The sequence below is a fragment of the Anser cygnoides genome, chromosome 11 (genome assembly GCF_040182565.1).
Source record: "Anser cygnoides isolate HZ-2024a breed goose chromosome 11, Taihu_goose_T2T_genome, whole genome shotgun sequence".
Classification (NCBI taxonomy): domain Eukaryota; kingdom Metazoa; phylum Chordata; class Aves; order Anseriformes; family Anatidae; genus Anser; species Anser cygnoides.
Window position 1 is genome coordinate 17,209,321 of NC_089883.1, and position 12,106 is coordinate 17,221,426.

The window sequence follows — 12,106 nt, forward strand, 5'->3', positions numbered from 1 at the left end:
CGCTCTGCCGCTGTGGCTTTGGCTTATTTTTAACATGCCTTAAGGGATGAAATATTTTGTTTATGAAATACGCTAACCTGCCTCATGAGCCAAACCTCTGTTCTCTGCTAACGGAACAGCATTTTGTTCTGAGGCTTGGGTAGGGCGTCATCATGCTATTGATTTCAGTGGGAGCCGAAAAGAAAACACAAACACATTCTAGGAAAGAGCGAGTACAGGGGTTGTGGCTCTGGGTTTGCATTTAAGGCCAGGCAGCTGCTTGCCTCCCTGAGCGGAACAAGGCGCGAGCAAAGAACCAGTTTGTGCTCCGGCGAACCAGAGGGACCTGGGAGAGGAACGTCCCAGTTTATCTGACGATTCCTTCTGTCAGGGTTAGAGACATTCTAATCTGTTAAAATTAGAAGATCAGTTTTCCTGCTTGCCCGGCGGTCGATGCACAGAATGGCTTCGCTGGTGCTTAGCTTGTTTTCTGAGCAGTCCTACTATCCTTGTCACCTCCTGCGCAAATTAATATGTTATTGATATTGAGATAATTGGTGTGGATGAAGACTGACGCCATTTCAAACGTTGTGTTGATGTGACCATCGTTGAAACTACCTGACCATTTATTTATTTATTTTTAATATAGCAGCGATCTATAATGATCAATTACCAGTAGAGATGAATCAGTGCTTGCAACGGAGAACTTAAAACCAGGAGTAACGGAGGTAAGTCCCCTGGAGGGGACCCCACGTCTCAGCTGAGCTCCTGATACACAGGATTACAGTCCTGTGAGCCTCTCTTGTGCGAAGCTCTCACAAATTTCTTACGGCACATGCCTTGTTGGCACAGGATTCCAAACTAAATATTTACTTATTTTGTAGTTAAAAAAAAAAAAAAAAAAAAAGAGTGCGCCTGGGCAGCAGAAGCTGGCGAGCCCGGGTAGCCGGGGTGCCTGAGCCACCGGTTCCCGTCACACAGCCGCTGCCAGGCGAGGCTCCAGAAACGTATTTACATTTATATACAGAGTAGGTGCCCGACTCCACAGACTGACTCCCGAAACAAACAAACAAACCGTTCGAATTCCCGAACCAAGCCCGTACTAAAGCCTCCCGCGCTGCTCAGCGACGGGGGCAGGGCTCCGGCGGGCTCTGACAGGGCCGCGCCTCAGGGAGCCGCCCGCGGGCGGGGACAGGGGCGCAGCCACTGCCCGCCTCCCCGCCCCGGCCCTCAGCGCCCTCGGCGGGCGGAGCGGGCCGGAAGCGGCGGTTGCCGCGGTAACGGCGGGGCGATCTCCGCGAGGGGCGGCGGCCGGCGGCAGGCGAGGCGAGGCGAGGCGGCGGCGGGCTGAGATGGTGCCCAGCAAGTGCCGGCCCGCCAGGGGCTCGCGGGCCGCGCCCGGCCCGGTGGGTGCCGCCGCGGAGGGGGCGGGCGGCGCGGTGAGGGGCGGCGGCCGTGTCCCCTCAGGGCGGCGGCCGTGTCCCCTCAGGGCGGCGGTGTCTGGGCTGTGAGGCGCCTCCGTCAGGCGGCGGGGCCGCGGCTGAGGGCGCGGAGCCTCCCGCGGGCGGCCCCGCGAGGCCGGTGCCGGGGCGGGGGCCCGGCCGTCCCCGCGGGGTGCCCGGCTCGGCGGGGCTCGGTGCTGGGGAAGGCGGCGTCAGCCGCTCGGTTCGGTGCTGGTGGTGGGCGTTTGGTCCTTCAGCGGGTAAGTGGGGCGTTTTGGCGTATACAGCCCCGTCAAAGAGGGCAACAAGCAATAAAAGGGCGTTCTCGTATTTATATGTACGCACTCGTTTTCTTCACAACAAAGCATCCCCGTTAAAGTCACCCTTTTGGCGTTCATAAAACCGAGCGTGACTTAGTTTTATTTAACGCTATGACAAAATAATATTCTTCATTATAATTTTGAAAGGTAGTTCCTTTTATTGCCAGACTGTAGTGCTGAAGGTACCTTTCTTGAGGGAAAAACATACTCCTTAAGCTTGATGTATTGTTGCATGTTTTTGACAAATATTCCCTTTTTATCTTCTTCTGATTTGCAGGTTAATAATTGTGGTCTTCAGCTGGTTATCCAGACCTCCTCCATACCTGATAAAAACAAACCAGTAATTACTATTTTTTTTTACTTTAATAGCTATATTAAATAACGTTCTTTTATGATATAGCCATGTTTGTATGCTTTCAGTTAGGAATTGTCTTTTCAGTACAAATATGTTGATTTCTAATTTATTACCCATTGTATCTGATACCCTTTTCAAGATGCCTTTCATTCTAGTGAAGATGTGTAAAGACACTAGGATGTACCATAGCCTGCCACAAATTTAATATACATTCTTATGATTCCATCTGTACTTTTTTCCTTCCCCTAATTGCAATAGTCCTATCATGTAGTGTTTTTTTTTCCCTCTCCTTAATCAGTTGTAGAAGAATGAGTTGGTAACGTTCATGTTTTCATTTTGGTTTCTAAAAGTGAATTCTAAGTGATCATATCTTATTAGAATGAATGTTCTTCATAAATACAGAGCAGATTTATGTTTTGAAGCATTCCCAGAGTGTCCTGAGAACTGTATTTGTTTGTAAGGTTGTGTTTGTCTGTGTAAAGACACTTTTTGCATTTGAAGACTTCAACCTTTGTTTTACACGTTTTGTTACAGTTTGAATTCAGGATAAATAAAGAGCAGTCACCTTTCCACAATAGACTTCTGCAGCATGATCTGGAAAAAAACTATTCAGGAAGGCAAGGTGATATTCAATAGGGTTTGTTTGTTGGTTTTTTGTTTGTTTTGTGTCTTTAATCTCTTTTTTTTTTTATTAACGAGGCAGTAAAGAAAGACTATGTGATGATTAGAAAATATGATTCTCTTTCATATGTGACATTTTTTCCTAACTGACTATATCATAACCTGAAGCTCCGATCCCTCTGTTGCCTAGTGCAGATTTTTTTTTCACTGTTTTTTGCCCTCTTTCTGTTTATGGAAGAACATCCTTTTTTTTTACCTAAAAAGCCACAATCTTAATCCCTCTGAAGCCACACAGTTCTGTACCATAACCTGTAATTGGATGTTTAGCATTTTAATATATATAGACAAAATTAGTTTCTAGGATGGGAACCTAATCTGAAGAGAGTTTTCCTATTGTGTGCTTCTTGCTTTGAAAAGCAAGATACATGGTGCTATCACTGGTAACTGGTGAACCTTGGAAGAGCTTTGACACACAACGCTTCTTGCTATACTGCTGCTGTTTGCCTGTCATATGCCAACAGTGATGGGTTAGAATAGGAGATGAGTTTAATTATAATGGCACTGAGGTATCTGAGGCACTTCTTTATTCCAGTAAATAATAAAGACCAACAGATGTTTAGAGTGGGTTGATTTTTAGGGCTTTTATTAGGGCAACATATTTTATTATGGAGTAAACTTAAGCTCTGCAATTTTGTTTTGTTCCCTCTCAGGAGACCCGAGAGTATTAAGCCCTTTGGTGCGTAATAAGCAGATCTATCTTCCAGTGCCATCCAATCTGACTGAACTTTCTGGGTTGGAGTTGAAGCAAGATACAGGTTCTTTATCAGGATTTGTGGAGTCGTCTATACATACAAAATCCAGATCGCGACAAAGCAGTCAGGGTATTAGTTCACAGGCTTCAGGTAACAGTAACATCATTCTCACTAGTTTTTTACTTATTTTTATTACTATTATTTAGACAGTATCAAACTGAAAAGTTATGACCTGTAAGATCGTTTTTTTTTTGGCTGTCAGGTTGTATAATTAAACAGGAAATGTTGTCTACTGTTTCCTTGGAATATTAAGAGAGGTCAATAGACAATTGTCAGGAAACTGCTAGAAATATCTTTCAAACTATAATATAGGCATTTGAATAGGCTTTTTATATATCCTTCTGTAACAAAAGGACAGTGATAAGAATCTTTCATGTATATCTTTAGGAGGATGACATTAAAAGAAAAAAGTTACCGTTAAGTACTTTTTTTCCTTACATTTATTGGCTTTAAAACTTGAGACAGAACTAAAGGACAACAATGTTAATTGTTTATTTTCATTCTTAATGATTTTATTTTCCCTAGCAATTATTTTCACATTGAAGGATACATAGAGAATACTGGTTGTTATATACTGTTTTGCTAGAGTAGCTAGTAATAAAAAGTTAGACAGGACCACTGAGAAGGTTCTAAATCAAATTAAACATCAACAAATTGTTTTACTTAGCTATTTTTTTCTATTGGCATGTTTTAAACAATGTGGAACTTGCTTTCTATAGTAGTAAAGAAATTAAACTTTGCTTAGTGAAGAATACATGTTTTTCCCATTAAAATGTTTGATTTGTTAAAAAATAAATAAAAATGGCAAACATGTCAAAGATGAGCCCATGTTTTTGTGATGGTGTACATGCACAATGATCTATTTTTGACCAGTATTTTTCAGTGGATTGTTTTGCAAATAAGCCAAAATTTGTGACCACATTGCTGATTTACTTTTCAGGTATCTTTAGTCATTTTCCCTTTCCCCTTATATTAACAGAATGAATAAAGTTGGTTAGTTTTGTAAATATGTTTTAAAGGGTTGACTGTTTCTTCCTTGATAATGTAGTGAAGTATAATAGCAGTTATTACTAGGTACTGCATGCACTTGCCTTTGAAAGAATTTCCATTTGTTTCTGGCTCAGGGGGACTCTTTCAATGTTTTGATGCTTTAGTTTTTGGTTCGATCAACATCTACTTGATCTGTGTCTTTAAAATTCATCTTAATATAGATAATATCTTCTTTAAGTTGAGATTTTGAAATTGAGACACAAGTATGCAATCTTATTTTAAGACAGCATTGGGTAATTCTAATCAAACCAAAAACATCTACAAGCTATCTGCTTACAACAAATTATTTTCAGAAAAAATCTGTCACAAACAAGCCAAATGGACATAAGTTTGCAAGAGGATGTAGAGGGATGTACCTGTAAGCTAAAAATGACAGGAAAGGCAACTGATATCCAGAGTTCTGAATGCAGGCAAAATGCACTGTAATGTGTTGCTTAATTATTTTTTTAATAAGAAATACAGTTCTGCTTTTACTTTCTGTAGTTAATGAAATGATTTGGCAGAGAAGTAGTTCATATGTTCTCTTAATGATTTTCTGACAGAAAACACAAATTTTGGGAGCAGTTCATCAATAACGTTTCCTATATTGCAACGTACCACTGAAGAAAAAATACTGAACTCTGATAGACTGACCCTTGAAAGGTGAGAAGGTTCTGGAGTATGTGCACTGTAGCTTGCTGCTCTTGTGTAGTGGTCTCAAGTGATGAGTATTCCGGTAATGTCTGTGTTGTTTGGTTGGTTGGTTTTCGTTTTGTTTGCTTTATTTTTGAGAGAGGGACCATGTCCCATTGGGCAATTCTGTATGAGTCTCCTTGTATTAAAAATTCAGAGTGGTGAATACATCCATACAGCAGTTACCTGAAGCAGTTAAGGTTTTCATTTTAAACTAAGGAGGTAGTTTAGAAGTTTCCTTTTTTACTTTTCACAGTAACACTTACTGTTTCATGTATTTATAGGTCAAATGTCAAGTTGAATAAGCGAAAGAAAAAGTGGATAGACATGATACATTTTGAATTCTAATCTAAATGGGTTGCGTACGTGGCATCTGACTAAATCATTGGTATGCTGTATCTGTTCAAATTTTAGTGTGGTCCAACATGAAATCTTGATGTAATTGCTATATAACAAGCAAATCTCTATGAAGACAAGCTTCAAGAAATTTTTGAAAGCTCTTCTGCTATATTTTCATACTATTTTTTTTCTACAGTAAGCAGTTACTTCCTTATTCCATGCTTGTTTAACTAGCAAAGCTGAACACCTTAATACTACCTTAAGTTAATATATTTTCCTCAGTTCAGTTGGCGTGGGGGAATAGAAGGTGGATTACAGATTTGTTACTGACATCGTGTTTTGTTCTTTGTTCCAGGCAAAAGCTGACAGTGTGCCCAATAATTGATGGGGAAGATCATCTTCGCCTCTTGAATTTTCAACATAACTTCATAACCCGGATCCAAAATATTTCAAATCTACACCATCTTGTTTTCTTAGATTTATATGATAACCAGATAGAGGAAATAAGTGGTCTTTCTACTCTGAGATCCCTAAGAGTCCTTTTGTTGGGGAAGAACAGGTAAAAATAACAAAACTCATTTTAAGCAGCCTGCTTCTTTACGGTGCAGTATCTGTGATCTATCACTGCAGCTGTTGCAGGGTTTTCAGATTGTGATGTTGGCTGTGAGACCAATGAGCTGACTTGTTTTAACTGGCTTTTTTGGGTTGCTGTCCTTGTGACACACATTTTTTCTGAGATGTGGAGTTCAACTCTTTCTTCCGGAGTGTTTTAACTGATGCTGAGTATTCCCCAGCTTGGGGTTTTTACGTTGCTGGCAACTATCTATGATGTTGAAGGAATGACTGCACGGTTATTGCACTGCTTGATGCATATTGGCAAGTCTCAACTAGCAGTCTGACAGCGAGTAAAAATTTAAAATGGACATAGTTTCTGTGGATTTTTTTCTTCCCTTTTACCAATAAAACACTAATTGCAGAACTTGGGTAACCTGTAGTAGTGCAGTATTTTACTTAAAGTCATGCCTTTTATATTAGAAATCTCATCTGTAGATAATAATTCTGTTTATAGCAAACTGTTGGGGTGTGGGGTGATAATTCCAAGTTGCTTTAAGGACTAATTTTTCAAATTGTGTCTACAACGTACTGTATAGTTTGCTTACTTAGTGGTGTTGTTTGGAGATAGATGTGAGGAGATGTGTAAATGATTTCAAGTCAGGCATAGCTGCTAGCAAAGACTTTATTTTCGGCTTGATCTGTAGATGATCTTTAAATCTTGAAGGAAATGCATGATGTATGTAATATTTGATGTAATCGGCCGGTAGATGGTGCTGCTGACATAACCTAGGTTTGTCATCTGAGAAAACAGGGCAGGACAGAACAGTGTTAAGATGGTCAAGGTGGAGAAGAAATTATGCCAAATTTTGAAATCTATATTGTCTAGAAAGGACCAATGGCTTTCAGATTTTTATTCTCATTTCTTCTAATAAACTCTCAAAACCTTTGTCACTATAGCATTGCTTTAAACAGGTTTGGGAATATATTTTTGTCAATAATGGTGTTTCTTGTTTAGGTATTTGCATAGGTTGTATGTTGACTTCGTTTTCTAGTGGTGCAAATCTTCCTTCCCCTTTCATTTTCCTAGAGGAGTGAAGGGCATATTGCTACTACTGCATTATTGACAGTCAGAAAGAAATGTTATATTCTAAGGCATACTCCTCCATTTATTCATTTTGAGTGGGTGAAAGGTCTGTTGTTCTTCCATTCCTATCGGCTGGCTAGGTTTTCGTTAGGTGGACAAGATACATTTAATCTAATGTGAGAAATAATTTGTCATCATTTAAATGTTTCAGAATAAAGAAGATCTCAAATCTGGAGAACCTAAAAAATCTTGATGTTTTAGACCTTCATGGAAATCAGGTACAGTGCAATAAGTTGATTATTTAAGTTAGTTGTGTAGACATAATGCATTTCCAGTGTCCTTTGTCAAACGATTGCTTTTTGAAAGGGAACCAATAGCAAATTTTTCAGCTCTTGAGGTCACAGGAATCAGTGAATTACAAAAAGGTGGTATGATGTTACTTTGATTTTTGATATCAACTCTTGTACTTTCCGCATTGTACTTCTGGAAAATTACATTTTCTTAAATGTTGCATAAGCTAAGTATAGCAGCGCTCGCTCACACCTATGGAGTAGTCATCTAGCATAAATAGTTACGTTGCAGTTAAAGTAAACCAGAAGTCATAGAAGAATTTAAGTTCCCATTGATTGTTGCATTGTCTCTAAATGAAGACTTGGAACTTCTCTTCCATTAATTAGTTATCTTTTCTGTTCCTTTCCAGTTTAGTTATGCAAGTTTTGATATTAACACTCTATTAATGCTATTTTCCTACTAGTTGAACAATTTGTAATGTAAAACACTAGTCTGCCATACATATTAACTCATTTTGAACATGTGACGAAGAGAGAAATGAGTTTGAGACATAATGCTCAACTATACTAGTGCCTTGTTTTTAAGTCTGGTTTTATTTTTTTTTTTGTTCATTTATTTAATAACAAATAGAGGGTCTCTGTGGTTTAACTTTATTAAGATTTGTAGGACCTTTTATTAGGGCAGCCTTCTGTCTTACATTGTATTTCTATATATCAAATTTCTTGAACCTGCTTCAGCTGCAGTATTGTATTTGGGAACATCAAAAGATGTATTCCGGAATGTTGCATTTAAACAACAGATCAGTGGAATTAAAAATGAAGTGTTCACACGTAGTTAATATGGTGGATTCCAGTCAGTGTTCTGTTGATATAATGTCCTCTCGCCAATGTACACAATTTTTTTCTTTAATTCAGGAGAGAGTAATGAGAATCAACAGTGTGGAAACAGAGTATCACACTTGTCTGTCAAAATGAAATATAATAGAAAATATGATTTGCGTTATATTAACAAGCTGTTCATAAATCTGTTTCCTTAAATTGCTTGTGGCATTACGCTGTACCCAGTTCCCACAGGAAGGTCAAAAAATGTAAGTCTGATCAGTTTTACAATTTGGAGCCAGTTATGGGCAGCAGTTTTCCCTTATCAGAATGGTCTTCATTCCAAGTAGAAGACCTAATGATGCTTCTGCAGTGTGTATCACTTGTGTCTTCTTTTCTCATAACCATGGAAAAGTATAATTCTTTCTTGGCGTAAGTAAGTGTCTGGTATAGTATGAATATGTGTATGTGCTGTGTGAATATGGGATTTCCTCTGGGCTGCGGTGTCTGTTACTCTAGCACTTTCTCTAACTGTGAAACAAACTTTGAATTACTTAGAGTATGACTGAAAAGACAGCAACATTATTTCTTATGTTTGCAGATATTTTTATGGTACTTTTGCCTTCATTTTACATTCAAACTGTTTCTTACAAATGTGAGAAATTATTTAATGTTGTGTGCATGGGAAACATTCTCAATCAAGCACAAAAGTTTAAGGTTATTTTCTAGAAGAGATAAGTTTTCTTTGTGATACATCTGTAGCTTATTGCTGGGAATACTTTTAGGATTTTATGTGATGTCATTGGGCCGCAATGTAAAATTCATACTGCAGAAGGCAGTGCTCAGCCTTGCATAGTTGTTTTTGCATTTATTTTTGATTTCTTCAGAAATACAAAAACACAATTTTAAATGAATGCAAAGCCAGTTGTGTTATAAGAACTGTCATTGCAGTTAATGTGTGGAGGGGATTTTGATGCTGAACTCTCCAGGAAGAAATAATAGTTTTTGTTTTTTTTAAGAAAGCTATCAATAAACTAAAATTTGGATGTGTTCTTATTCCTGAATGTTGTCTATGCAAGGAGAATATTGTTGTGTAGATTGTAATTGGCCTAAAATGAGATGAAATATAAATGGGATATGTTATACGCTATGAAATGAGCCAGCCTCATCTCTATTCCTAGGAAAGGGATGGAAAAAGTAGTTCTGGAAACCATTTCCAGAATGTGCTAAGGGAAAGAAAGTAACCAGAAGTAGTCAGCATGGATTCACCTAGGGGAGATCATACCTGATCAGCACGATGACATTTGACAGTGTCTCCCATCACATCTTGACAGACAAAATGATGATATTTTGGGCTAGATTGACGGACAGTGAGATGTAGTAAACTCTAGAGGTTGATACTGGGCCAGGATTTTTAACACCTTCCTTGATGACATGGGAGGGGTGGCACAGAGTGCAAATTTGAAGATGATACAAACCTGGAAGGAGAGCTTTATACAGGCGATGATTGTGCCACCATTCAGTGGGATCTTGACAAGCTAGAGAAATGGGCTGAGAGAAGTCCCTTGAAATTCAAGAAAGGGAAATGCGAAGTCCTGCACTTGGGGAGTCATAAACCCCTACACCAGTACAGGCTGGCGGGTCACAAGCTGAAAAGCAGCCCTGTAGTAGGGAACCCAGGGGACCACCAGCACCATGGGCCTAGTTCGGAAGAGTATTGGCAGCGGGCTGAGGGAGGTGATCCTGATCCTTCCTTTCTGCATGGTGCTGGTGAGGCACCTCCGAGCTGCTGGGCTCCCCAGTGCAAGACAGACGTGCGCTTGATGGAGCAGGTCTAGCAAAGAGTTGCAAATCTGTTGAGGCAACTGGAGCATCTGAGGAGAGGCTGAGAGAGCTGAGATTGCTGTGCCTGGAGAAGAGGAGGCTCAGGGAGTTCTGTGGCCATGTGTATAAATACCTGCTGGGAGGGGGTGAACAAGGCGGAGCCAGACTTATCTCGGTGGTGTCCAGCAAAAGGACGAGTCATTGGTCACAAACTGAAGGACAGGAAATTTGCTCAAACTTTAAGAAAAATATTTCTGTCGGGGCCAAACACAGGAGAAGGTTGCCCAGACAGTTTGTGGAATCTCCATCTGTGAAGGCAGCCTAAACCTGACTGGACGTGGTCCTGCACATCCTGCTGTGCTGGTCCTTGCGTTGGGCAGGCTGGCACCGGAGGTCGCTTCTGACCTCAGCTGATTTCTCTGATTCTGTGGCTAGTGTTAGTTCAGACTGAATTCGCTATCTTTGTTTTCTGTTTTCCCTTTGTAGTGATAGGGGAAATGGAAGAAGGAAAAAAAGAAAATAAAGAAGAGGAACTCTTTTGAGGATGCTAGTAAAGTTACAAATAATTACGTATTGTAAAAATATTCCCTGTAAAGCCACAAAAAGCCTCTCTGTTGTATGAATGAAAACTGCTGTGGAACTAAGCTGTAGTGCATTGAATCAACATCCCATTACTGTCCTCATTGAAAGGCATTCAGTGTTTGGGGTTAGGATAGAAGTGTTTTTGTGGTTTTGATGTTCATAAATCCCACACATTGGATGGAACTAGGCAGCAGATCTGTTGGCCTTCAGAGCATTTCCTGTGCAGTATGCTCTGATTGCTTCTATTCTTCTGTTATGTTACTGCTGGAGAGTAAAGGTTCTTCATGAATCATTTTTTAGAACAAGTATTTGTGATTTATTTTTTGAGAAGTAACATGGTGGAGTTTTCTTCAAGTTTGTTGATTTGTCTTTTATTTTTACACCGTTGTCCTCTGAGGGTCATATTTATATAGGTACTAGAATAGTAGTCTATTTTACAGCGTTTTTGTCTATGTATTAATGTATATAGTTGCTCTACCTTGACTGGGTTTTTGCCTTTTGAGGTGTGTTAGTTAACAGAAGATGGGGACACATCTTTTTTTTTTTTTTTTTTTGAACTAAAGACAGTTCTGTTAAGGGGATAGTATCTGCTGAGCAGTCTTCATCACATTAGAGTATTAGCTGAATGTTGCTTGCATACAGTGTATTTGAGATGTAAATTAACATAGTCAGTGATTCTAATAGCAGCAGCTTTTTTCTATAGACAATGGGGGAGAGACAGGCTCTTCAGGAGGTGTTAGGGTCTATCTAGACAAGATTCCTTGTTGATATTTATGGAGTAGTAACAGTTAAGAGGGAAGCCAGATTTTTGGTTTATTCTTAGTCCACTTCTCCCTCTTTTTGGATATTAAGTCAATCCCATAGATGGAATGCAGATTAAGCTTCTAAGCCTGCAGTGTATTCAAGAGATTAGAGGTGAGGAGAAGCAGAAAGAGGAAAATGTCTTGGAAAATACTTTGATTTATTTGTGTGCAGGATATTTTGGCTAATAGGTTTGGTCTGAACTTCGAGGCTGTCCTGCTGCCAAGTGAGAAATTCCATGAGAACTGGATGTGCTTTAAAACACTGAGATGAAGCATTCCACAATGCTTAATGCTTTACCTTGTGTGACTTATTTCTCAAATCAAGTCTTTAAAGGCATTGCTTCTTTAAGAAAATCCTTTCATATAATAAATATCTGAAATAAGGTTCTAAAAAAATTAAAATCAGGGTAGCGTGTAATGAAACATTGCATTTACTGTCTCTATGCCTTACAAAAAGGACAAAATATGAATTCCTCTGTCATATTATTGTTCTTTGTCAGCTTTCTTACATTATTTAGTAAGGCTATTAATTTTTATACTGCCTGGTAAAAACTTCTAA

General features: G+C 39.4%; 1 protein-coding gene across 1 annotated transcript in view; it reads left to right on the forward strand.

Annotated features, from left to right (window-relative positions):
- Window positions 1–1,087: 1,087 nt before the first annotated feature.
- LRRC49 (leucine rich repeat containing 49) overlaps window positions 1,088–12,106 on the forward strand; it is a 45,923-nt gene continuing 34,904 nt past the window's right edge. The window contains exons 1-7 of the mRNA XM_067003965.1: window positions 1,088–1,385; window positions 2,019–2,081; window positions 2,631–2,718; window positions 3,428–3,619; window positions 5,122–5,221; window positions 5,946–6,149; window positions 7,441–7,507. Of these exons, the coding sequence (XP_066860066.1) occupies window positions 1,332–1,385; window positions 2,019–2,081; window positions 2,631–2,718; window positions 3,428–3,619; window positions 5,122–5,221; window positions 5,946–6,149; window positions 7,441–7,507 (768 nt within the window). The 5' untranslated portion in view covers window positions 1,088–1,331. The remainder of the gene's footprint in view (window positions 1,386–2,018; window positions 2,082–2,630; window positions 2,719–3,427; window positions 3,620–5,121; window positions 5,222–5,945; window positions 6,150–7,440; window positions 7,508–12,106) is intronic.